The 27688-nt window shown below is 43.6% G+C and overlaps 1 protein-coding gene across 3 annotated transcripts in view; it reads left to right on the top strand.

Annotated features, from left to right (window-relative positions):
- Positions 1-27688, top strand: part of GRIP2 (glutamate receptor interacting protein 2) — a 457353-nt gene that overhangs the window by 362406 nt on the left and 67259 nt on the right. For all 3 annotated transcript variants that reach the window (XM_075005063.1, XM_075005065.1, XM_075005064.1), the window contains exons 2-7: positions 6315-6395; positions 13775-13910; positions 15305-15450; positions 16834-16920; positions 17237-17312; positions 17784-17929. In XM_075005063.1, the coding sequence (XP_074861164.1) occupies positions 6315-6395; positions 13775-13910; positions 15305-15450; positions 16834-16920; positions 17237-17312; positions 17784-17929 (672 nt within the window). The remainder of the gene's footprint in view (positions 1-6314; positions 6396-13774; positions 13911-15304; positions 15451-16833; positions 16921-17236; positions 17313-17783; positions 17930-27688) is intronic.

Genomic DNA, 27688 nt, shown 5'->3' with positions numbered 1-27688 from the left:
ATGTCATCACAAGGAGCAGAGTCCAGTGACTATGGAGAGAAGCCTGCTGGGAAGAGGAAAGCGCCAAGTTCTATGGCAAAGTAGGAGGCATCTTGGTCTTGTCTGTATAGGCACAACTATGACCTCCATTCTTTCTGATCCATGTACAATGATCGGTCCTTAACCTGTACCATGCTTTTCTGCTGACATGTATTTTGTGCCTCCACACATCCCGTGCTGCTTAACCATGTTTGCACCTGTGCATTCTGGGAAAGCTTCAGCAGCAATCCCATACTGCCTAAGTTTGGGGTTGTGCCCAGAGAAGATTCTTGATGAGTGCCAGTCATATATGCACCTTTTGTGATGTCCAAGGCGCAGACTCCAGAGGCAGGAACATCAGCTAAGATGGTTAGATAGCTGTGGTCTAAAATTGTATGCTGAGACCAGGAAGATACCATTTGCCAGCCTGGGCCCCTATAAGGACAAAATGTTGTACCTAAGTGTTAGTGAACATGTGGTTTCTGGGCATATATCATGCTGAGTCAATGGTTCCATTAATTTAGCTACACACTGTGGTAAGCATTGTAGCCCCTGAGGTACTTTAGAGTTAAGTCCTAACTCCAGTGCTTCTGCTTCCTGATGATCCTACTCCTGCCCCCTTCTCATGTCCCTAGTGGTGATTTTCAAGTGCTTTTGTCACCATTCTTGTTTCACTACACCTCCTACTTGGCACTTATTATTGCATATGTGCTCCTGTTACAGAAACATGGTCTCTCTCTGTAGTGGAACATAAGTACCATGAGTGGAGAGTAGGTATGTGGGAGACTGTTCGGTTAATATTGGAACTGAAACTGGAAAAGGCATCTGGTAATATCATAGAACCCTTCTAACTGGCACAGATTCTAGTAGAAAAATGTGTGCAGTGTTGCTGACTCTTGCGGCTTTATCACCAGTCTTGTGATACTTGGTGGGTTTTTTTAAAGCCCCGGGTCCTGGATTCATGTGACTACTTGGGCATCTCAAATTTTCTTTTTCTCATGAGTGTTTCTAGTGCCTTGGTTGTGACAAAAGCTTGAAAACATGACCCCCAAAAGTCTACAGCACCAGAAAGTAAAAAAGTGTGGGTTCTTTTTGAGGGCTAATAGTCACACCTCAATTTGAAAGTCAATTTCATTATTTGGGCAGGGTGGAGAGCAGGAAATCGTGAATTTTGAGCACCTGAGGTTGGCAATACAGCTTGTGCCAATGAAGAGATTTATCATGCCTACCAGAGCCTGTTAGGAGCATGTTTTGTGTAGGGGAACAGTGATAAGAAGAGTGAAGATTTCGAAGCACAAAGTACAATACCTTTAACAACATTAACAGCTCTGTTAATGCCAGTTTGAGTGGCAAAATAGGAAATTGGCCGAAAATGAACAAAGGGTGTCTCAGTTGGGAATCTAACACCAGCAAAAGCCCATTCACACTTTTAACAGCCCTCTCTCGGCAGTTTCCATGACTGCTCAAACGTTTTTACCAGAGAGAGAACAAAAACAAACATTTTAGAAGAATCAACTGTGCTGGAGGAAAGAATACACTAGAGAGGAGAATCTTGGTGCTAATTACTTGCCAGCTGATCTGACTGTTGATGAAACACCAGAGGATTTTGTTAACTGGAATCCTTTTTTGCTTTTGTTCTGATCATGAGTGGCAAAAGTAACTTTATTACTAGTTCTAGCTGCGTCGATGTTGATGGTGGCTGCCATTAATATGAGGGCAATTTAGTTTTTCTCTAAAATGGAAAGACTGTTTGCCAACAACTGTAACACTTTTTTTGGATCACACGAGACCTCATATTCAATGTTTGTTTGGGGTACTGCTGGGAAATTAAGCACAGAAACGTTCTGGTGGTTAGCTACTCTGGGGTGGTGCATTCAGGGGAAGCAGATGGCTGGTTGCCTTACTTTGCCATCAGATTATTGAGCTGGCTTCAAACCCTCTTCTGTGGTTTCCCACATAATGCTGGATTTTCATTCGCTATATAGCATTTTGCTTCAAACGTTGCGCCTTCTGTGTTCCTGTCATTGCAGTTGACACTATTATTTATATGCTTAAAAAACAAGGTTTCCTCTTGACAAGTTCATAAAGCATAGAGCTTGGTGCCAATCGGAATCAATTGGCGGCCTCAGCACCAGCTAGTGGAATACATTTTATGTGTACCATGCATGTGCAGATGTACACCACCTTTAGAAACATATGGGGTCAGCTGTGGACACTTGGTGCTTTGCTAATCAGCCGGGCACAGTTTAAATCTCTCTTGGGAGGCCACCCTGGCACTCAGCTTACAGGGACCACTGCTCAGAACCAAAGATGCCATTTCCTAATGACAGGATCATGCTCTCTTGCGCTCCAACCATGGCAGAGCTCTGACCTGCTAACTCTTCTGACGGCAGAATTCCCGTTGCTGAGGCAGAAATTCAGTCTGAAACAGAGAGGCCATTTACTGTGTGGTAGAGGATATGGCGATGAAGGGCAATGACGCATGTTCTGCGCATTGTCATCACATATTAAGGCGACTGAGTGCTCACCTGATCAAAGCAGCTTTCTCTTGCTTTTGGACTCATCTAATTGTGGCTAATACACACTCAGCTGAATGAGCCTCTTCATCAGTCCCTTGCGCTCTGTATGGCTTCGTCACCAGTGCTAAAACACGTGGTAGCTTAAAGAGAGGCTGTGGCCCGGTATGGCTTTTCCTGAAATCTTCCTTCCGTTGCTAGCCACACACACGCCCCTGAACTCTAGGGATGTGTGTGGAGAAGGCCTTGAGTTTCATGCCTGTATGTAATGCAGAATTCCCACTCTACAGGGTGGTGGCAGTGTTGTGAAGACTGGTTTGCTCCCAGAGACCTGATTAGTTAGGGGGTAGGCAAACAAAAGGAGATGGCTGCTTCATCCCCCTGGGACCCTATTGGCTGGTGGGTGGGCAGGAGATCCCAGTTTTCTTTACTATTCCACCCAGGGGGCCCCAGCAGCTGCTAGTTACCACAGGGACTCAGCCAGCCAAGAGTGTTTGGTCAGGGCTGGAAGACACACCTGGCGGGGAACAGCCAGCCCACATGACTAATACAAGTGTGCACTGAGTGCAAGCATAACCCACACACATCCTGGGTAGGGTTCACTGCTCCATGTAGGGGTACCTAAATCACAGAAAGAAAGAAAGAAAGAGAAAGAAAGAAAGCATCTCCTCCACAGCCTTAGCCAAGAGCCAGAGGGCTTTTAGCTCAAACTGTAAAGCAGGGGTCAGCAACCTTTCTGAGACAGGGTGCTGAAATTTGACCTTTTGACCTCCTATTTAAGGTCTGAATGCCGGTGATACTTTTTAAAGTCACCAATAGTCCTACTTACAACAGCTTCATTAATAGATAAATTAAGATGCAGGGTTTTACCATTTCGGTGGTGGATGGGAGCATTAGCTGATCTTTTGTTTATCCACAGGCAGCATGGCTTTGAGCAAGCTCCCGGCTGCATGGAGAAAGAATTGCTGGGCTGAGCTCCCGCTTCGTGTGCCAGTGAAAATTGGCTCATGTGCTTCTCTTCTCACCCATGCTGGGAATTGCAGACCCCTGCTCTAGAGGCTCTTGCACTAAGCTCTGGAGGTCCCAGGTTCAAGCCTGCCTATGGGCCCTGGCCCCAGGGAAAGTAGTATCTGAATCACTGAGTGATGGAAAGAGGAGAGGCAGTTTGGATTTCATATTCCTGCACCTTGAGCTCTTTTCAAAAACTGAATTCCTTTATTCTCCCCTTACTTGCTGTAAGTCCAGGAATGAAAGTCAGAGGCCCCCCTCTACAGCAGGTCATTTCTATCATAAGTGACCTTCATAGTGAGGTCATCACAGTGCAAAGCCCACCTGGTGCTTATTTCTTCCCAATGAATGATTTCTTGGAAGCAAAGAAAGGCCAGTACAGAGACTTAATATTTAAAAAAAAAAACAAAAACAGTTGCTGCAGCTCAATCGTCCCTACCGAATTACAGAGAATTAAGCCCATATTTAACCCTACCTCCACTCCCACCCCAACGACTTCTGCATCGCTCAAGGGATTGTTTCCATCATAAATGCAAATTCACTTTCATGCCTTTTTAACTCCAAGAATTGGGGCCAATCTATACAAGCTCCTGTCAGCAATTAGTGGCTTGGCCTGATGATTTGCTTTAATTATGTGCACAAGTGAAGCCTGTTTCAGTGCTGGCACAGACTGTTTACATTGTGTTGTCAGATATTGGAGGGTGGGGGGATTTCACACAATGTGGATTCATTCTGAAGAGGCCTTACCTGCTACACTCTATTTATTTATTTATTTATTTATTTATTTATTTATTTATTTAAAGGAAGCGCCTTTGTCCTCCTTCCAGAGATCATTGCTATGTGTTGCACTAAAGGCGAAAATATAGGTTGGCAGGACATTTGACTGCTTGGACTGAAGATCCTGAGTTCCTTGCAGAGTTCCTGGCACTTGATCGTGTGGTCAGGCAGGAAGTAAATAGATCTCCATTAATAATAATAGGATGGTAACAGCTAGCTAACCAAGCATTTTTCTTTGCTCAGGTGGGCCCAAAATCTTCCCTGATTTATACCCCACAGTTTTCAGCAATTTACTGTCAGTGGAGTTAAACGGATTGCAAATTGCATCCTTTGTCTTAGCAGAGAGGAAAAACTCCTTTTGTCTCTGCCGCATACATAAGCTTACTGGGGCAATGGGAGACCATACAGGAGCGATTATTCTCCAGCTCCTTTTAACTAAATGTTCTCATCTTTATAGTTATTGAAGATACGAGTTTCAGGACAACCCAAGAATGCTGAGAGTGGGATCAAGTTTATCTGATCTGCATTGCTTTAATATTGTCTCGCTAACTCTCTAAACCAAGATTTACATAGAATTTATTGATCTGCAATGTTCAACATTTTCTAAAGTAACTAGTTACTAAAGGCATGTCATATCGGTGTGGTGATGGAATGAGTGGGAGTATTTATTCAGTTAAACTAAACAAGAACTCTTATAAGTTTTTGATGATAGTTCAGCTCAGTTCTTTATCTAATCAGTTCTTTTATCTTAAAATGATTGGAAAGTGGTCCCCAGTGGATACAGCAGTGATTAGAAACTTCATAAATAGCCATGTTATAGAGAGAACTACCTTAAAGTCTTTCTCTGTTGTAGATTATAGAACCCGGATAGAAGAACTGTGGAATAATAATAATTTCTGCCTTAAATTCCTTGAAATTCACTTTGCTTTAACCCATCCTGAAGACTTCATGATTGGCATATTTGGTTTGGTCGATTAAAAGCCTCCTCTTCCACAGTCTTTTTCAGTATCCTGATTTTCTTATGAATAAACTATATACATCACCCGGTGGGAATAGATAAGCCATACTTAATACTTACATTTGGATTTAAACTGATGTCAGGCAGTTCTCTTTCTAATGCTATTTCCTTCTATTCCTGCATTTTAAGCCTTTTTTTTCAAGACAAGGTAGTTTCTCTGCTGTACAGTAGCTGAAGCTGTAGCAAAGAAGTGTGACTTTGAAAGAATAGGCAATTTAATTCAAGTATGGTTATTTTTTGCCTTTTTCATATCCTGATGTATTATTCCATTTCCAAAGACCACAAGTTTCTTCACAAGCATAATGACAGGCAGGCTTAAAACTTGTGAGACTGATTTTACAGCTTTTCCTCATCTCTGCTGTACCACATGATTACAGGACTAAAGGAATTTTCACTCTCCTAAAAGATTAGCTTCCAGAAAAATAAATCTGATTGTGTTATCATGGCACTTATCTCTTCTTTTCCTCCCTCTCAAAAGGTTGCAGAACCAACTTAAATTGCAGAGTGGCCCTGAGGTTAATACAGGTTGAACCTATCTACTCTGGCACCCTTGGGACCTGACTGGTACTGGATAAGAGAATTTGTCAGACCACAGGAAGTCAATATCGTCTAGCAACATTACCAGCAGTTCAGCTGATTACTGGGCTCTTAGAAGACATTTAGGGGAAAATTACAGCTAAATAACAGCACAGAACACTAAGAGCCAGGGCTGATTGCTGGAAACAAACTTTATGAGAAGCTTGGCCACGCCCATAAGGGGGTATCAGCTAACTAATATCATGCTGAATTATGGATGTTGCTGGACAAGAGAGTTCTGGATCAGAGCAGTTGAACCTGTAAGGCCTTATCTCACCTGAAACCAGGAACTGGGCTGAGACATTATCTATACAAATGGTCCCGAATGAACTTTTAATAAGTAGCTTTTGCTTTCTGTATAAATATAATCTTATCTTCTATTTATTTTTCTTTCCTGGAAGATGATGGCCCTTACTCGAAGGGGAGCAAAGACTCGGGTGGACTGGACACAGCCCTGGTCTCCAGAAGGCAAAGCATTCCAGGTAAATGAAATGACTCCTATGTGTTCCCACTTTAATGTAACTGTCCTCCCTCACTGTTGGCATAGCAGTAATCAGAGCAATGGACTGCAGAGAGGAGGTCTCATTGTGGGTGGAAAGTAATGGGCACTGGGCTGTGAACATGTATTCTGTGGTTTTATTACAGCAGTATTTAAAATGTGCCAAGCCAATAGAGAGAGAAAGAGAGAGAGATCTGTGCCCTAAAGAACTCACAATTTAGAAGAAGTGTCGGGGAGGAGGTGAAGGAGAAGGCAGGAAGGAGGAAGTGGGTGAGGGTGATAGTGTATGTCTTGCTATTTTATTGTATTTGATAGACACAACTACCCCCATCTGAATAGCTACTTAACAATTTTTGTTGTGCGGTTGCCTGTCAGTATCTCATGCTTGGTGCCTATTCCTTGACTGTTTTATTCTGTCACTTTTTTATCCCCTATTAATTGTAGTTATAGAACTTTCCCTTCCACGTCTCCCTCTTCCTGTTTAAGAAGACTACGTCTACAGCTCCCTGCCACGTGAAAAGTATGTCCACTTACCACTCTGCTGGCCAGAGCAGTGTTCCTGCTCATTTTTTCCACCCACCATTTGAATACGTTATGTGCAACAATACAAGGCACATGTATACGACCACTAGAAGCACATGCTGCCCACTGTGGGTGGCGTGGACGTTTTGCTAATCAGTGGAGCAGCACCTGAATCTCTCCTGGGTGGCCACCTGAGAGCTCAGGTTACAGGGAACATTGCTCCAGAGGTTCTGGCTCATTGGACAAGTCTATGCTACAATCTGGAGGTGTGATTACACAACATGTACATGCTCAAGCTAGCACACTAAAAATGGCAGTGAAGCTATACTGGGACAGGCTTGTGCAAATCCATGGAGGATCCCGGCCTGTTTTGTCTTCTCACTGCAGTGAGCAGCTGTGACTGGAGTTTGTATAAACATAGCTAAGCTAGCTTTGACGGGTCTAGCTCCTTAACAACAGCAGGAAAACACATGACATCTCCCTAAACATGTACCCCTCAGGATCCTGCATGGACTTGCACAAGCCTGTACCATTGTAGTGTCACTGTTATTTTTAGTGTACTAGCTTCAGCATGCATGGTGACTGGAACCTGGTGAACTGAGTTTGTGATCTAGGCCCAGTTCTGAATGAGCAGGTGTCTGCAGCACAGCTGGCATTCTGTCTGGGTGATACAGGTTGCAGCTGGAGATAAATTTGGAACTCAGGACTCTGTTTTGCTCTTCCGTTTGGGGTCTTGTTAGGGCCTGAGGGCACTACAGATGTGCTGAAGCGGGCTGAAAATGAAAACACAAAACATGTAAAATGTTTTCTATTTCTCTCAAGGATTTTTATGTTTCATAGGATTCAGAGCAGACTCGTTTTTATAAGTTGGGGAACTTTGTTTACACTGAATTTTAATCAGAACTGTTATGAAAATGGTGTTTGATGTTTTCCATTTGCCAAACCCAGGTTTTTCAGTAAAGGGTTTACCAAATCACTGATTTTTCAGAGAATGAAAAACTTCTATAATCTTTTTTTTGTGTACAAAAATTTATGGAAAAATTGTTCAAAAATGTAAACATTTTCAAGGAGAGTCTTGTGCAGAGAGGGCGGTTCTGTGACATTCTTCATTTTTAAAAAGCTTTTTTTTTTTTTTGGACAAACTTTTGCCAAGTTTAAAAATTTATTTGTCATCATGGGAGCAAACACAATTCTAAACACTTAGTATAAACTGGGGCTGAGATGTATTTCTGAGCCACTTGGGCTCTCCCAGGAAATGGAGCTGCACCTCCTCTCTTGGGTCAGTACTAGGGTGGCCATATCTCCCTGTCCCAAATATAGGACAGGGAAATATTGGTGGGGGAAGGGCAGCTTCTTCAAGTCCCAGGTAGCTGGGAAGGAGGGAGCAGCTGCCGGCAATCTCCGCAGCCATGGGGAAGTGGCAGCTGCCGGTGATCCCCCGGAGCCCTGGGGACGTTGCAGCTGCCAGCCGTCCTCAAAGTCCAGGGGAACCAGCAGCTGCCCATGCTTCCCTGAGCGGGGGACAATACAGGCCAATTCATCCCTTTTAAAATATAAGTCAGGATGCCTTTTTGGCATCTCAAATACGGGACTGTCCCACCCAGTACAGGATGGACACCCTAGTCTGTACAGCCCCACAGGAGAAGACAGCTGAGGGCAAGGCTGGGGACAGCACAACTGCGCTAGAGGAGCTGCCGATGTGACATTACCTTGTAGTCCCGTGGTCTGCTCCTTTCACCACTGTGGTTTCTGGCAGAGTCCTGCCGTTCTGAAAAAGTGCCTTTCTGGTATGGCGTAGCAGCAATAAATATCTTCCTGGTTCAGTGTACCCGACCATACTGGCTTACTTGCAAGTCTGGTGTTAACACTTATCGTGTGCAGTGTTAAATATGGCATTCCAAGGTTATGCCCATGGCTAAATTGTGTTTAACATCACTGTGACCCCTCAGTCTCATTGGAACATGGTGTAATTTTCCAGTGTAGGAAAGCTGATTGGGGCAGGGGGTTGGGGATGTCAAAGACATAATGTGGAGATGGAGATATTTTCACTGCTGTTACTGGTGGCAGGTCTCTTCTGTCAATCATTACAGTGCTCTCAAACTCTGTCAGATGGCTGCACTTTGTAACAGACTGGGGTTGGTCTCCTCATATGAAAGATGAAAATATGCAAAATAGAGAGAGGGTCTGTGGAATTTGTACTGACAGTGCTTTGGAATGTGGCAACCGGCCAAGTATTTGGCCCTGTTCCATGGCTTTTTCAGCTCTTGGGACTCACTGGTTGGAAACAAGCTAGTGTAGACAGCCCTATGCCTCCTGCTCTTGGGCATTCCGGGCATGGTACGGTTCATGCCCTGTATGTGCTGGGCTCTTGTGATCCTGGGATGGAGTAACAGACTACAGACTTATATGGTCTCATTCTGGAAGCTGAACCAGTATCTCCTAACTATATGTGTGAAGAGGACAAAAAGGTGTTGGAAAGCCTTGTTGATGTACCTTATCCCTGACCTGGAGGGGTCACTGGGAGGGATTCACCAGGCTGGGCTAGTCACTGGTCTCTCTTCTGACTGCCAACCAAGATGGTGGTGATGGGTTATGATGGAAAACAAACTCATTTCAGATAGGCCACAGTGCAGGTGTTTTATTAAATGATTTTGAGGATGGGTCTGAGGTGTTTTGCCAATAATTAACAATCAGGATGGTCTTGTGTTAGGTATCTTGAAAGACCTACATCCCATTTATTAAGCCCACGTAACAGACTGAGTGTGTGTATCCACGGACAGGAGAGAGATCTTCCTAGAGATAGATTGTGTTTATTGGTCAACTATCACTGTTTATTTTGACAGGTAGAAAAACAATTCTCCAACTTTCATTCTACATGCTGTTTCTACTTGACCCCACCAGACGAATAATAGCACAGTGGGATTTCTCATTTTTAACACTTGCCGAGGACCAAAATCAAGCCCCATTAAAGAGCTAATAATCACCCCTTGTGGCACCATCTGTGTTGATCAGTTGTCTCTTTAGTTGAGAGCAAATATGCAAGACAGTGCCGGATGGTGTTCTGTTTTGACCAGCAGGGAATAGTGGGAAAGTTTCTGGCAGTTACTGAAATCCTAGATTGGTGAATTGAAAGCTGTTACTGTACTTGGCAGTGGATCAAAACTGTTTTTGAAGAACGGGAATATAATGGAAATAAAATTTGAGAATGAGTCAATGCTGCCATGTTAAATGAGGGCACAGCAGAGATTTAGTACTTTCCAAACACGGCTAGATCACAAAGACTTTCCCCACTCATCTTAATCACATTTAAACACATACCCCCCAGCTCATTAATGCCCTAGTGGAGGTAGGATATGCTTTACAGAACAGCAACATGCAGAGTTATCTTAAAGCAAGGTGCAAGTTCTTTTGTTAGTGTGGCATCACACAAAGAGCAAAGTGCCAGCCAGACCTTGCAGACTGAGTGTCATTTGATAGGTACAACACAGTGTTAAAACAATGCATATTCCCAAGAAGAAGGGAGAAACTAACCCCGCAGTTGCAGAGAGCTAATGTAGTGCTGCATCATTGAAGAGACTTGCGGGGCCTCAAAAGGCAAACTCTATAAATCTTTAACTGTTCTCTCTCTCTGTAGCAAATCATATTTGAATCTGAGGCGTTATATCATCCAGACAAACCCATTTTTGACCCTTCTCTGGTAAGATGCAAGATTTCAGCTTGCAACCTCCAAAGCCCCAATCTGGGGCTGCTCTATAGTGCATTGCAAGAGGCCACCCTCCGCTTCTTGTGTGCCTCTTCTGTAACTGAATGCTCATAAAAATGGAGACTAATAGCTCATAGTCTGTTCCCTTTTTTTATAATGAGCTCTGTCGAGGCACACAAGCTTTTTTATTATTATTATATTTTTAAAAATTTGCTGTATCTTCCACTGTTCCTAGTCTTCTGCCTGAGCCTATAGTATGTATTGTTTATGTCATGTAGACAGATAGTCACAGGAGATTAGTCCAAGACTACCAAACTCACCTGTCACCCAACTAAGATTTGTATCCCATTGCCCAGAGGTAGGCAATGCCCCACATTTCTCTCTGCAGCAATGCAGACCACCTTGGAAATTCCACCAATTCTTATTTTCTTCTTCTTCCCTGGTCTGTGTTAATCATTAGGGAAGCTTTAAACCCTTCAGACTTTAGGTGTAAGATGATTAAAACTGGTGCCAATTTAATAGCATATTTCATTTCTTGTGTACAAGGGCTATATTGTTCCCCAGTTGCAAACAAACAAAAATTTACCCTTCAAATAATGGAAAGGGCTGGGGCATACAGAATGCAATGTTCACAGGGAAAAGAAAATTGACATTAACACAGTAGACAAGGGGATTAATTACCACACAATTGACCCTGCTATTATTATTTATAACTCTTATGTCTTGTAAAACGTGCTCTGCTTACATCCATTGTAAGTGTCCAATACTTTTGACTCCAGTTGGTTATGGAAAATTATCCAGATACCTGTGACAAGTTATCCAAGCTGAGGAATGGTGGAGTACATTTGTCACTGAAAACTATCCTAAATGAATGAGTTTTATCAATCTTCCCCATCTTGCTAACAGCTTGTCCATATGCAAACAGACTCTAGCGCCTTCTCATCTCACCCCCTGCACATCCAAAGCTTACCACGTCTTCCACTGCAAAATTCTGAGATTAGCCATGCTTTGTTTGTCCACTCCAGGCTTATACCATCCCCAACCTCTGTCACATCCATGCTGCCCCCCTTTGTCCCCGTACAAAAGAGAGCTCCTGAAACAACTGCTCCTTTCCTTTGCTCTCCCCTCATCACATCGCATTTGAATCCCTCCACTGTCTTCCTCTGTTTTACTTGATCAAGCTCAAGCTTCTTGTCCTCTCACACCAGATCCATCACAGCTCTTCTCCTTCTTAACTGTCTGCCTTGTCTGTCTTACTCTTTCTGCTGCCCCCGTTCCTCTCTCAGCTCCCCTGGCACCTCCTTCCAGCCCATTACTTATACATGGAAAACTTTTCCCTCAGCTGATGCAGACAACCACGGCCTTGTCCTACACCAAATATCGCCTCAGGACACACTTCTGTTTCAAGGCCTCTTAAGGGTATGTCTACATAGCAGCTAGACACCTCACAAGGTACTAAAGCCCAGGATCCAGCCCAAGCCTAGAAGTTTACACAGCAGTGAAATAGCAATGCCAACTGAAAAAACGTACCCTTAGAAATCAGCCAATTTAATGATGCACAGTGGTGCGGATAGGATGAGTTGTCCCTTTAGTTATCATTTATATTTTTAAAAGTTACGTGTAAAATTATGAGTGGTGTGGAGAAAGTGAACAAGGAAGAATTATTTACTTGTTCCTATAATATCAGAGCTAGAGGACACCAAATGAAATTAATGGGCATCAGGTTTAAAACAAATAAAAGGAAGTTCTTCTTCACACAGCACTCAGTCAACCTGTGGAACTCCTTGCCATAGGAGACTGTGAAGGCTGGGATGATAACAGGGTTTTAAAAACAAAGCTTGATAAATGCATGGAGGTTAGGTCCATTAATAGCTGTTAGCCAGGATGGGTAAAGAATGGTGTCCCTAGCCTCTGTTTTTCAGAAGCTGGAGATGGATGGCAGGAGGGAGATCGCTTGATCATTACCAGTTCGGTCTACTCCCTCTGGGGCACCTGGTATTGGCCACTGTTGGTAGACAGGGTACTGGACCACAAGGACCTTTGGTTTGACCCAGTATGGCTGTTATGTGCACATATTTTAGTGCATCCCACTTTCTGCCTCAGCCTTTATACATCACTTGTCTTAGAATGTAAGCAATACAGGGAGGTCGTCAATTTTTTTGTCAAGGTCAAAATTCCTTAGTCAAGGTCCAGACTGCAGAAGAACATTTTTTACCCCCACAATAACAATAATGATGGCGATAAGTAAATAAAAAGATTGTGCAGTCCATTCCAAAAGCATCTGGTTCCAGACTTGGCCCGTTATCTACTTATTGGGTACTTAATTGGGACTCGAGACAGTGCCCACTACAGCTGGTTCCTGATTCTGTTTGGAACCTTTGGGCCCTAGTGTAATACAAATGTTTAGTACTAGTAATCATAGATGCTGCCTCTGAAGGGGGGAATTTTTCAAAGTGAAATTAGCAGGTACTCAGCATCCACTGGCAGTCGAGCTTCCGTATTTGTCCCCCTCCCTGTCAGTGCCTCTCACCTGTTGGTGGCCCTACTGATCTACTTCTGTGCCTCCTGCCTGCTGCCATCAGATATTTTGTGGAATTCAGAAGCTCCAGGAGGAGCAGGAATGGGGCAAGCTGGGGGAAGGGTTGGGGCAAGAAGAGGCGGAGCAGATGTAGAGGTTTGGGGGAAGGAGCAGAATGCAGGTGGGGCACTGTCAAGTCAGAGCAAAAGTGAGCACATATGGTAATAATTGTTTATTTTGTGGTTTGGGTTACTCCTAAGTGTCAAATATCTAAATGGATATTGATCTTTTTGTCATGAACCAAAACAGGTGGGAGTGACCTGGCAGGAACATAAGTTTCCACTCGAGTTTCATTCAAAGGACTTGTTGCTTCAGAAGTGAAAAGGAAGAAATAAATGAGATGAAACCTCCAGTTGTCCACCTCCACTTTGCCTCCCCCTTCTTTTCCTCTTCCCTTTTGCTGCTGATACCACAATCTCAACTGTTTTTCCCCAAAGGAATTAACTAGTTCTGTGCTTCACCCCACTGTACTATAGTGCTCCCAGGGTATGAACCAAACATGCCTTCCACTGAGACAGACACCACTGTACTTTGATTTGTTTCTTATATTTATCTTCAGAGGAATTCAGAGGGGTCACCATTGTGGAGCTGATTAAGAAAGAGGGAAGCACCCTGGGCTTAACGATATCTGGTGGCACAGACAAAGACGGAAAGCCACGGGTCTCAAACCTGAGACCAGGAGGGCTGGCTGCAAGGTGAGAAAATCTACGTGAAAAGTGTGGCATGAGATGTATAAGGACAAGTGAGTTGGCTTTGGATATTTAATGGTACCATGAAATGGAAATTTATCCATGTCGTAGGAAAAGCACTTGTTCCATTCAGAGTTACTGACTATGATCCACATAATGATCACAAAACATTTTACAATAAGTCTTGGAAAGGTTCAGCAAGAACAGTTTCTGTGGTTTCTTTCAATCCCTCTAGTTATAAGCATAAGTGGCTCCACAAAACCAAGCATTTTTATTTTTAATGCATCTAAATGGGAGATTATGTCCTAGCTAGGGGGAGTGGAGTGAATGTGTTTGGCTCAATTCTGAATCAATTCAAACACTGCAGGCTTAAAAGTTTAACTTCAGCACTAACCTTGTAATTGTACAAATCGTGATCAAGTAGGAGACTATGGAGGGGACTTAGGGAGCAGACATGGTGAAGGTGAGGAGAAAAGAGGGGAAAAAGAATAAAGTAAATTTGCAGAGAGAAAGCAGAAAGGAAAAAATACAGACCCTGTCTTGTCTACACCAGCAAGTTCTTTTGAAAGATTTTTTGAAAGAAGGGGGCTCTTTCGACAGAGTCCATGGAGCAGCTACACACACAAAGCGTTCTTTCAAAAGTAAATGGAAAGAATGTGGCTCTTCTTTTGAAATTGCTCTTCCTTTCTCATTTCAGGAAGAGTGCGCCCTTTCGAAAGCTTCTTCCTTAAGAAAACATGTGTAGGTGCTTTGCAGGGCTCTTCTTTCAAAAGAACAGTTTTTATTTTCGATCCCTGGGCCGTTCTTACTCCCAAGTACCAGATATCTAAATGGATATTGATCTTTTTATCATAAACCAAAATAAGTAGGGGGGGCTGTGTGAACGCTCTCTTTCGAAAGGGCAGATCCCTCTGTTGATCTGCTTTTTTTGTGTGTGGACGCACTCTTTTGAAAGCAGCTCTTTCAGAAATGATTTTCCAGAAGAGCTGCTTTCAAAAGATCTCTGTAGTGTAGATGTAGTCCAGATGTTTGCACTTGACATTGATCTCTGACTTTCCCAGGACATCATCTCAGAGTGGCAGGGATGGAAATTGTGATCCTGTAATTTTCAGTTATTATTTTTCTGAATCTGAAAGTTTGACTTTAGGAAAATGCAGTAGATAGGCACATATTCCAGCCATGTGGAAATAGTTCATATTTTCATTTGCTACATGTTTTCAATAGGTAAGATGAAAATCTGTGTTCTGTAGCTAGAGGGTTTCAAACCCAGAAGCAGAGGAACCATATAGTTTGGCTAATATTTGGCACTTTTTACAAAATTCTCCAGCAGAAAAGATGTCCCACATGTGTCCAGGCAGAATATAATAGAGAATCTTATCGTTGCTGTTGTTTCTTTACAGAAGCGACCAGTTAAATGTTGGAGATTACATCAAGTCAGTGAATGGGATAAACTTGACTAAACTGCGGCATGATGAAATTATAAGCCTGTTGAAGAATGTAGGGGAAAGGGTGGTATTGGAGGTGGAGTATGAGCTGCCCCCAGCTGGTATGTCTCTCTAAACTAATGTTACTTTCTTTGCTTAACTGTCTCATTATGTGATACATACAGATTTGTTTGTGATACGCCCTTTGCCACAAAGAATGTTCAATGGGGCAGCATTACGGTCTGTCTTCATCTGTCTGTGAAACATGGGTTGAGGTTGCAGATCCACTCTTCAAGCTCAGTTAGTTCTCTCTCTACTTCCAGTGTAATGAGTGCCTGCTCATGCACACTGGCTATAGATAGCTGATTAGATTTTGGCAGCAAATTCCTAATCTGCATCCCAACACCACCTCTCTGCCTGTCTTTTTTTAAAGTGCATTGTGGTTAGAGGAAAGTATTCAGAATTTTAATTACCCTTTGGCTAAATTTAAGCCTCTGTATGATCTCTGTTTAACCATACTAAATGTTGTTTCTTCTGAACTTTTCATTTGCTACATGTCTTCAATAGATAGGCTCAAAAATCTGTGTTCTTTAGCTAGAAGGTCTTAAACCCAGAAGCAGCTGAACCAGTTCAGATAAAAGGAGGAATCTCTTCTGAGGTTGCAAGAATGTTTGATTTAATTTTTATTATAAGAACAAAGCAATAATACAGAAAACTCTTGAAAAACTCATTCACTGAGGCCTTTCCATCATGAAATTGAGGCTTACATTAGTGACACCCTTTTTGACGCCCCCCCCCCCCACCAAAAAATACCCTCAGAAAGAAATTCTTGAAATAGATCAACCTAAGCCAGCAAGGAAAAGTAATCTTTCCCTTTAACTAAGCATACTCGTCCACTTAGCAGGCTCACTATAAAGTGTCTGAGATAACCTCACCCTACCTCTGCCTAAGCTAATGGGGTAAAGAATGCAAAGGAGGGAGAGTGGTAGGTTATTCGTCAGTTGCAGGGAACACCAATATGATAAAAATATTCTCCTTAATGGTTGCACATTACACAATGGGCGTATTTATTCCTTGTTACTGTACTTTCTTCACCTTAAATGTACCAGTATATTCAGCATAAAGTTAATGATTTTTCCCCTAGGAACAGTTTAAAGTATTCGTTTTCTTTTTTCTTTTCCTGGAAAAGCCAAAAAGTAGCAATGAGGATTGGGTTTTTTTAGGTCAACAGTTGACTGTGTTTTTAATTAGAAGCATCAAGAACTTAGCATCTCTGTGACATGAGGCAGCTGGTGTTTGAATGACACTGGATGCAGTGAAACTGGTTGAGAAATGGCTGGATTTCACTTCAATGTCCACGTATTACTTCAGGCAGATTTGGGGAAATCTGGAATAGAAATGAAGCTGTATTTTAATGCTATTATTTCCTAATCTTAAGAGGAAAAAGGGCTTATGCTTCAGTTACAGACATCTTTCTTTTTTTTTTTTTTTCCTCCCCTATATAGCACCAGAAAGCAGCTCTGGCATTATTCCAAAGACCATAGAGGTGTGTCTGTACAAGGAGGGCAACAGTTTTGGCTTTGTGCTACGAGGTTAGTGTCGTCTGAGGATGATGATAAAGACTGGATGTGTAAAATGCTGGTTTGGGGTGCCTCTGAGAGCAGGGGAAGGAAAGGGATGCGTGAAAGTGAGTGTTGAAAATCTTGTATCAGAAACAAAACTATGCTTTGAAATATGTACTGACTGAACTTCAAGAACTGCTGGCTGGCTATCCAGAGCTGATTTTGCTTGTAAGCTTTGTTGAGTATTAAATAAAAATGTCTCTAGTCCCTCAACACCCCTATTAAGCCCACAAGGGCATTAAGCACTAGAGATTAGTTACTCATGGCTTTTCTGGCTTTGCTGTAGGGGGGGCCCATGAAGATTGGCACAAATCCAGACCACTAGTACTCACCTATGTGAGGCCAGGTGGGCCTGCAGACAGGTAATGCTCACCTTTTTACTTCTGTTAGCAATGAAGTTCAACTAAATGCATACAGAGCTCTAACTAGATTTCAGCCTATAAAATCATGTGGTCCATCTCATTGATATCTCCTGTGTATTTAATTACAGCTTTAATATAAAGGTCTTATGAAGTTGTAAGTATACTCTAAATGTGCTCCTAGGATGGCTATCCTGATTTAACTTCCTCTCCTGTAAAGGATGTGTCTGTTATGCCTAGAAGTACCTCTTCCAAAATGATCACTTAATTAACTGACTGTAAATCTCTCCAAGGCTAACATTGCTACAACAGAGGGTAACACAGTAAGGGATCTGAGGCATTTTCTTTTGTCTCATACTGCTAATTAAATGTGATGGGCATCAGACTCTAAATATCCTAAACTGCTGTCCATGTGAATGTTCAGATCATGTTGGATCAAGATTTGTACTGAACTCTGCTTCTGGCTCCCTGCAGGGAAGGGTCCTTGAAAATTGGAGATAGGCTGTTGAGTGTTGATGGGATTCCCCTTCACAGCGTGACTCATGCCGATGCACTGAACATTCTGCGTCAGTGCAGCCAGGAGGCGCTCTTCCAGATAGAGTATGATGTCACCATTATGGGTAAGGACAAGCAAAATGGCGGGAGGGAGCTGAACGAACTGTTCTGGGGTAGATTTTTTTCAGTGGGTGCCTGGAAGATTGAATCTGTTTAACATGAGGTGTTCTGCCAACTGCATTGGTTGATTTCAGTGCATAATCACTGAGTAAGGCTCTTCTCAACATAGGAGAGGTGGAGGCTGGCCCATGGTTGGTAGGGCTCTGAGTAGGTTTAAATGATAAAAGGGTTAAAATACCTGGAGCTGCTGACTCTCTCTCCATCAATGATGTCAGCAGTGGTTCATTTTATGAGAGGAAATGGTGAGTGTAGACAAGGCCACAGAGGTAGGAAGTTGGTGAGGGGATACAAAATAGGGGACTGTGCTGAGAAGATGGCAAATTCTTGTAGTAAATCTGGGCAGGAGATGGATTAATTACCTAATTAATACTAGACATGGACATATTTGGGTTTGGGAGCTTGAATGTGTCTCAGTTTGGGGTTGTTTAGTTTCAGAGGTTTTTGTTCAGATCAACTTCCAACAGAAACAAGAAATGATCAATGAAGACTATCTATTAAAGAGCAGCTGCTACTGTATAAACAGGACAGAAGATGAGGAGATATTTCTAAAACACTTCCCTCAGTTTTTGAGTTATAGACTCTGGGGAAGCTGCCATATAGCAAGTTAGAGCTACTCTCTAGTAACAGCTGTAGTAATAGATAGTTTTCACTCACACGTGTCGCTTCAGGGACCATAGTTAAGGTTCGAGAGTCCAAAGCCATGTTGTCTGTGGAAGCTCAATGTGCTCTTTTACATTCTGATGCCATGCACAAGTCTCCAGAGGGCTTTCTGCCACTACCAGAGTTACAAGCTGGGCCAATATTTCTGGAACCTTTTCTGCCAACCTCATGTACCAGGCCAGTATGTCTGAGCTAATGAGCCAGGAAGAAAAGAGGCTAATTAGGTCAGATTGTTTCTTGATTTGCTAGCAAGGTGAGAAATCAAAGGTGGCTGCAGTACAGCGATCATTAATGAGTTTCTCAAGGAGAAAAGGATTGGAGGGCTGTAGAGCTGTTTTCTGAGTGGAATTCTTTTGAGAGCTTTGCACTATGTGTTATGTGTCCTAGGAAAATGTCTCCAGAATTATTCACTCTGTAGACAGAGAGAAACAAAATGTCAGAGTTTGGGGGGTTTGTTTCCCTCCAGCCCCTACTCCTACTCTTTCTTTCTTAAAATATCTTCTGTCATTCTCTCATAAGATCTTTTCTCCCCCTTTTGACAGAACTCTTCACAAATAAATAATCTACAGTCTCCCCTCCAGAGACTCAGGACTGGATTAGCAAGGAGTCTTGGAAGTCATCTGTATTCTGACTTGCATTGGTAGAGGTGTATGAAGGAAACTTGCACTGTAGTTACCTGCATGCTGCTGGCCTCTGTCATGTTTCAAATACAACTCAATTTTAGAGTAAAGTTCGCACCTCTGAAATCTGGTACTCTGGTCCAGCAACATCACACCATGGATGTTGCTGGAGCAGAGAGCCTGGTAGCCAGAGTGGGGCTGGGCAGTGGCCAGGGAGTGTAGCTAGGAGCGGTGGCCTGGCAGCAACTGGGGAGCTTCCGCCAGGGCCGGGACTGGGGCGTGGCAGCCCAGCATTGGCCATACAGCTGCCGCTGAGTCTGGGGAACTGCATGGTTGGAGTGCCAGGGAGCAGCTGTCCATTGATCAAATTGATTTTTGATTGTACTAGTGCAGGGGTCTGCAACCTGTGGCTCTGGAGTCACATGCGGCTCTTTAAGGACTTCTTTGTGGCTCCTGATATTATAACTGCAAAGTGTTTAAAAAAACACCAAAAAACAAAAAAAAATTCCTGATTATTTTTGATAAATGGAAGCCATCTAAAAGCCCAGCGATGAACAACTCATATCTAAACTGCAAATGATACGTGATCTCAAAACATTGGGTAACTCCCCCTTTAATATGTGCAGTGCCTTGTGGGATATGATACTGTATCTGTGTTTTGACTGTGTTGCTAATAAAGGCTTGACTTTGAAAAGGAAAAGGAAGCTTGCAGCACTCCAGCTGTCAGGGACAACACACATTTTAAGAAAGAAAACGGACATTAAACATGAAGTAAAATTGGCATAATTAATGTGGGTTCGGGAGTGAAAGTCAGGAAAATAGTGGTACAAACACACCTATGCAAAGTGTGAGGAAATAGAATATGTAAAAAGTCTGTGAATGTCCTGCAGTAAACATGTATCAAATTACAAATCATTGTGTTTGCTGTTCTTAAAATAGGGGCTACAAAATTATGGTTTAACGTTATTTATTCAGAACCGTCTCATATTCACATGCATTATGGCCCTTGAATTACTGAGTTTTTGCCACATTCAAAAAAAGGCTCTTCTTGCTATTTGAGTTGCCGACCTGTGGACTGGTGTTTACATTTTTAAGTAGGGCAGAGAAGCTATAGTAAGTTCCCTTTCCTCTGCTCTCCAGGAAGCACTTTAAAGACTAACAAAATGATTTATTAGGTGATGAGCTTTTGTGGGACAGACCCACTTCTTCAGATCTATAGCCTTACCAGAACAGACTCAATATATAAAGCACAGAGTGCCAAAAATTATCAAGGTTGGCAAATCAGAAGAGCAGAAGGATGGTGGGGGGTGTGTGGGAAGTTAAGGGCAGGGGGATGGGGAAGTTAAGAGTTAGATAAAACATCAAAGTATGTAAAAGAGTCCTTATAACGGGTCAGGTAAGTGCTCTCGCCAGGGGAGGTGCATGTCTATAAATGTGCAAACAATGTTCTGTGTGGAACTTCTGTCTACAGAGCTGGCAAATCTGCTAGTGGCTCAGCAGATGCTGGCTTCACCCTGAAGCAGGATGGAGCATTTTTACAGTTATACTGATTTAAAGTGAATTTAGAACGAGTCTTTAATTGCCCCTCCATGACTTTTCCTTAATTTAATTTTTACAGTTGCTTTCTCTAGCTCATGCTCTTCTCACACTGGTTAACTGAGGTTGTTTTTGTCTGAAAGGAGAAATAACTTTAATTCTTTCAGGCAGTAATAAAGGGAAAGGATGTGTTGAGGTGTGGATTTCTTCCCTCCCCTGTTCTGATCATGTCGTTCCTCTGAGAATATCAAAACATCTTGGAAACATTTTATTAAATACTTTCCACCTTACAGAGCGGAAACATAAAGCACAGAGCAGCTGGGAGACTTGCTGAAGGCCCTACAGCGTATTGGTGGCAGAGCTGGAAATAGACGCAAGAATTATGGTCATTGCTGTAATCACTAGGCTTTGCTCCCTCCTCTGGTGATGGTAGGAAGAAGGCTGAAGTGCCTCAGGTACTTACTGATACTTCAGTGAGGCCATGGAGATCTGTTTGCCTGGAGCTGTAACGCAAGTTAACTTGCATACTGCTATCTGTGAATATAAAATATGAAACCTACACAAGGGGACCATTGGTTACAACTTGCAGTGTTGGGGACCCTTTGCAACACGAGTGGTGAGGAGAATAACCTTGAGGAGTGCAGGTGTTGTTTTGATTGCTGTCCTTGGTAGGAACCCCATCAGTAGAAGGCATTGAGAGGATTTTCTGAATCACTGCATTTCCCAGAGGCACTGGCAGTGGGAGCTCCTGGTTAGCACTGTCCACTTTTGAGAGCCGTTGGGATCCAAACAGCTCGCCCAAGTTCCAGGGAAATGGCAGCCGTGTTCCACTGCCACAGGACTGTCCCACCTCGGTGGACATTTCACACACAGTAAGGAAAAGTGGGAGAGGACCATGTGTCAAGGTGTTCACCCATGGAAACCTGGTTGGAGGTCAGCTATGTAGTGCCTCCTTTTAACAGACGGCTTCCTGGGTAAATTGCTCTCTTAGCAGATCGCCTTGGCTGAGATTTTCAAAGCCACCTCAGGAATTTAATTGAACTCCCATGAAAATGAACAGGAATTTGGTGTCCAGATCCTGCAGGCTGCTTTGAAAGTCTCTGCCCTGGTATTTACTGTAGAATTTATCTGGCAACAGCAGCAGTAGCAAACATTTTCCTGTGTTAACACTATTCCACAGGCTCTTCTATAGCAATGTGCAGCATTCAAATACTGACTTTGTAAGGAAGCCGTATCTGCTGCTGCGCAGAGCCCTGGGCTGAAGGTTTTTAAGACTGACTCACAGTTTGGGAAAGCTATCTGCTGGAGAAGGTGAATGCTGTGTTCTTTGCTCTCTCTTCCTTCCCAGCTGCCTACCCACCCAACATTAGACAAGCTGGAGACCACAGTTCTGCATGGCTTTCCTGGTGAGAAGCAGACAGAGACTAATGTCCTGCAGCATTAAATGAACTGTTGACTGCTCTGCATGAGCTGACTGGTGGCAAAGTGTATGTCTGGCCTTAAGGCATGACCCACAGAACTGTATGAACCTACATGAACTCTGAGAGGTGACTCAACTTACAGCTGACTGGGTGTCAGTAGGCAGGAAGCTCTGCACAGAGGTGCATTTGCAGTGTTTGACGTGCTTTTTCCCCATTCTCCTCCTCACGCTGCATGCTTGGCTGCCCAGGCGTCTGTCCATTGGGAGTTCAGTGAAACAGGGAGGAGATCAAACACTACAGGCAAAAGAGAAAAGAAATGTGCGAGTGATTCCTGCATATGTGATTTGAGGAAAAGGATCTTAAAACGCAACCACGAAAGCCCATTTGTGGGCTGACAAGCTCTTCCTGAGCTTGTGAAATGTTTGTGTTGGCAGACTGACCTGGAGGAACGGAGCACAAGAATGGCTGTACTGGGTCAGATCAAAGCCCAGTGTCCTGTCTTCCAACAGTGGCCAATCCCAGGTGTCCTAGAGGGCATGAACAGAACAGATAATCAAGTGATCCCTCCACTGTCACCCATTTCCAGCCTGTGACAGAGGCGAGGGATGCCATTCCTGCCCCTCCTGGCTAATAAGTATCACCACTGATTCCATAGCATCTGTGGACTCCTACGTGAATAGCCCTTCTGCTGGCAGCAAGTTATCAAAACCCATTGTGTGTGAAGATGTGCCCAGGGCCTGGCTAGCATGCTATGGTCTTATTTGGGATGCTTCTCCTCCACTTTGACAGGGAGGTGGATGTATTGTACCTAAACAACCCTGACAGTATGTAACACTTTGTTTTTGAGGGAGAAAATTAGGGTTTATGAGATTGTTGTGAACAATTTAAAGGATCAGGCAACTCTGAGAAGCTAGAGCTAGGCAGCCCTTGAAAGGGTCAGGGGTTGGGTTCAATGTGGACAAGTATGGGAAGGATTTGGCAGCATTTGTGAACTGTTAACATCCCTGTGAATCAGCTTGAAGCCCCTTCAAGGGCCTTTCTCCTGGTATGCTTGTACCAGGGCTGAATTAACTCCTACTGAAGTAAAAGGGAGCAATTGAATTCATTACAGTAGCAGCAATATCAGTACATAAGCACAGGTGTTTATGACAAAGGTCAAGGAGTTAGGGATTCATTTGTGTGGTATGTTTGGGTAATACCCAGACCAGTAAGGGACTCTGTCACCCCCTGCTCTGTATCCTTGGGTGCTTCTATGTTGTGCATCTTTGCCTCAGTACCCTGACACCAGCAGCTTGATTACAGTACAATGGCCTCACCCAGGCTTCTCCCAGTTTGGTTACTCCTTGCAGGGTAACATTCTTCCTTGCACTACTGAGTCGCCCCCAAACCATCTCCCCTGCACTGTCCAGTGTCCGTTGCTGGGCTGCTACAGATATCATTGTTTGTTGCGGCCAAACGATGGAGCACACACCAGCTAGTTAGTTGACCTGATGACTTCAGCCTTTAGCTAAATGCATGTAACTGAGGGGTTTTTGCAGCAAAGCAAGTGTAAGTTATTAACAAAGAACAGAGATATAAGTGGTAAGTAAATGACAAGGCAGAGCTGGGGTACAAGTAAAGCAGAACAAAATGTGCATTCTTCTGATTAAAATTTAAGTTCAGCTACTTACAGTCTTTGTCTGAGCAGGTTTCTTAACCACAGTCTCAGAAGTCAGCCCCTTTCTCTGGTGTCCCACAAGTAACATAGGTGGCCAAATGCATTTCTGGTTCTGCTTGGATTTCATAAAGTTAATGTGTCTGTTTCAAGAGCAAAGAAGGCTTCCTGGGGTGGTGACTTCATTCCCCACGACAATAGCTAATCAGATTTCTCTCCCCACCCACTGCTCATGTAGTTTGATGGTTTCGTCTGTCTTATATGTAGATGCACCTCCCATTGTCCTATGTGGTATTACCCGGTTCAATTTACATTGAAGACAATGGAAAACAGGCAAAACAACATTACTTTATCTAGGGGAAGCTGGGCTTAGACGCTGCTTGCCAAACACCTATTAAGACTATTAACAGAGAGGAAGCCGTGCTAGTCTATACACTGTCAAAACAAAAAGCAGTCAAGTAGCACTTTAAAGACTAGCAAAATAGTTTATTAGGTGAGCTTTCATGGGACAGACCCACTTCTTCAGACCCACTTCTATTAAGACTATATTTCCCGCACACATCATTTGCACCACCCAGACATCCCTCACGCAGTATTAATGTCCAGCGTGTTACCAGTGTGCATTTGGTTTCTGACATGACACCTTTTAGATACAGATTGTGAGTTGGGCAGTGAGTGTGTCAGGCCTGGTGTGAATTGTGGTATGCCCTGTCCTCTGGCAGCTGGCATGGAGGGTCTCCCTTTGACTGTTTCAGAACCTCAAAGATGCTCTTTTAGACAACAAGAGGGAAAGTGTGAGGGTAGAAAAATTTTCCCTAACCTGACACACCAAATTCTGATCAGAGGATGGACAGTCATGTGCCCAGAACACAGACTTGGGTGTCAGAAGACTCATAGTAGTCACATTTTTGCTACCAGTTAAATGACCAGTGACCATATGTCCTTGCACAAGTGACTTATCTGAATGTCTTTGTTTCTCCATCTGCAAAATGGGGACTTGGATGTCTGGCTCCCAGACCTGTTGACGGTGTTCCCTGGATGGAAAAAGCTGATGTGTAATTTTAAGTAGTGCAGCACGATATTCTGTTCCATTAGCAGTGATGGATTTATGGCCCTTGGTGAACACTGCAGGTTTCAGATGGATATCTCTTAAGCTCTGAGCCTCCAAACAGCTGACTAAAATTCTGTTGGCTTGTGAGAAAGAATCTTACCAACAGTGAATGGGGCTGTCTGATCTGTAGTGAATTTGGTGTATCATTCCCTTGTTACAGGGTGCAGCCCCTGGTCTGCTTGTTCTGTCCAAGGGTGTACACCTGAAATGCCCAGTCTGATGACGGGGATCCCTTACAGGCTGTCTCCTGGTGTGCTAGTCATGCTGCTGAGCCTGCCTTCCTTGCCTTCTTGCCTTCTGGAGCACCCCACCACCCTATCTTGTTGACCAGAAGCTTTGGTCTCTCCAAGGCACAAAGTTGATTTGACAGTCCCCAGCAGAGCAACACAGACATTGAACCAGTTCAGCTCTGGGAGGGCTCAGCTATAAGGCTGTGGACAGCACCCAGGAACACCGCTCCAGTTGTTTGCTCCCTCTGCCAATGAAAGAGAGAGACCTCCCACCCCCACTAACAATTATTTTCACTGGGTTTAGTAATAAAAATGATTTTAAGAAATATAAAAAATAGGATTTAAGTGACTACAAGTGAAAATAGAGAGATCAAAGTAAGTTACTGAGTTAAAATAAACAAAACACACTAGCTAATCCTAATACACTAAGAAACTTGTTAGGGTAGACATTTGCACGTAACTGTTATTCTAATTATCTCTTTTACAAGCTAGCCAGGCTTCTATCTTGGGCCGAGTCCTTCCCCCGGGTTTCACATAGATGTTTCCAACAGACATCTTGGTTGGTAAGTAAAGGTGGGGCGGCGGGGAGAGTCTTCCTGGCATTTGACTTCCCATCTTTATATTCCTTTTGCCCCAGGTGGGTATTCTTTGTGTTCTGTTCAAACTTTTCTCACCTGGAGTACAAAAGTACAGGATCCAAAATGGGTTTCAGAATCAAGTAAACTGGCTACATCTCCAGGCCAGACCAACCACAATCCAGGCTCACAGGAAAAACACAACCATTCACATTCACTAATGGCTCTCACTTCAGAATTTCTAGATTTATAAATGGATTCACACCTCATATTTCTAACTTTATATACAAGAATGATGCATGTACAGCAATAGAATATACACATTCAGCAGATTGCAACTTTTAAAATGATATATCACATGATGCGTTTTTCCTAAAACATTTTCAAGTTATACATATTTATAAGCCAATTTTCAAAAAGCAGGGGAGCATGACATCTGGGTGACTAATTATTTTAGGTCTTCTTTATTATCCCTCTCTGCAGCAGGCACCAGAACTTTTATTCCCATGCCTGAGCAAGGTGCTGGAGTGCCCAGCTCTACAGTAAAATTTCCTTAGTTGCAAAGGGATGCATAGAAATTAATTCAATAATGTGAGCATTCACTTTGTCTGCTGGCTTCTCTCAACAATTCGTTTAAATTAGTTTGGGTTTAATAGCCCTGTGCTAATTGTTCCATACTAATTTTGCTAAATTGCAGGTGGCTGATCCTAATTTGAGAGAAGAGTAAATTGTCATTGTCCCAGGGAATGTCATAAATTTGAATGGCCAGTCTCCCTTCAACTAATGGCATTTTAAAACTGAGCCAAGGGCAATCCTTAGTTGCTGTCCGAGAGTTCAGCAGCGTGGGGTGACTAAGGGCTTGTTTACTTACACACACTCTTGTTTCTTTCCCTCTTCTTCCCTGCCGTCCTCTGATTTTACTAACTATGCATGTTTAAACTGATTTAGTTAGCTCTGGCTATGCGTACACTAGCCCCGCCCACTTCAAAAGGGGGATGCTGATGAGACACTTTGGGATATGCTAATGTGGTGCTGCTATGAATATGCAGTGCCTCATTAGCATAACAGTGACCACGGCACTTCAAAAGTGCCGCTTTTGATTGCACTTGGCTCGTCTACACAGGGTCCTTTTGGAAAGGACGCCACACACTTTGAAGGCCCCTTATTCCTATTTGGTTGGTTATAGGAATAAGAGGATTTCAAAGTGTGTGGGGACCTTTTGAAAAGGACCCTGTGTAGATGAGCCACGTGCTATTGAAAGCGGCACTTTTGAAGTGCCACGGCCACCATTATGCTAATGGACACTGCATATTCATTGCAATGTCTCATTAGCATCCCCCTTTCGAAAGTGGGAGGGGGTGGCTGGTGTAGAGATAGGTTCTGTGAAACTTTGAGTGTGGACACTCTCATACAGTAACTTGACAGCTGAGTGAGCTGTTCTACTTGGGGAACAAAAAAGAGCAAATCATCAGACTTCTCTTCTGCCCTGCGCTAGAAACACAGCCGCACCAAACTGCTGCGGTGAGGGAATTGTGCGGGGGGAAGGTGAGAGACTGCTGTGCAGGCCTGCCGGTTAGGGGAGGGCACAGGGGGCAGTTGCCCCCCGGTCTCCCTTGTAATGCCATGCAGTGCTTGGCTGTTGGGGGAGGAAGGAAATGGCCAGTGTGGCGGTCTGGGCAGTGCTGAGGGCTGACTGCCTTTGGCCTCACCTCTTCTGCTCATGGCGCCACCCCTCCCACCATGCGCTGGGGCCCGCATTGGCTGTTGGTGCCACTGCTGCTGTGCCGCTCTGATATCACTGAGGATGGGGAGCTCACGTAGTCACGCCTGATGCCGCTCCTGGCAGCTGAGGAGGCTGTGGGAGAGCTTCCCACAACACTGCTCTGGGGGATACATA

This window comes from Carettochelys insculpta, chromosome 11 (assembly GCF_033958435.1).
Source record: "Carettochelys insculpta isolate YL-2023 chromosome 11, ASM3395843v1, whole genome shotgun sequence".
Taxonomy (NCBI): Eukaryota; Metazoa; Chordata; order Testudines; family Carettochelyidae; genus Carettochelys; species Carettochelys insculpta.
Note: the sequence above shows the minus strand (reverse complement) of the source record. Positions and strands in the feature narration are given on the sequence as shown.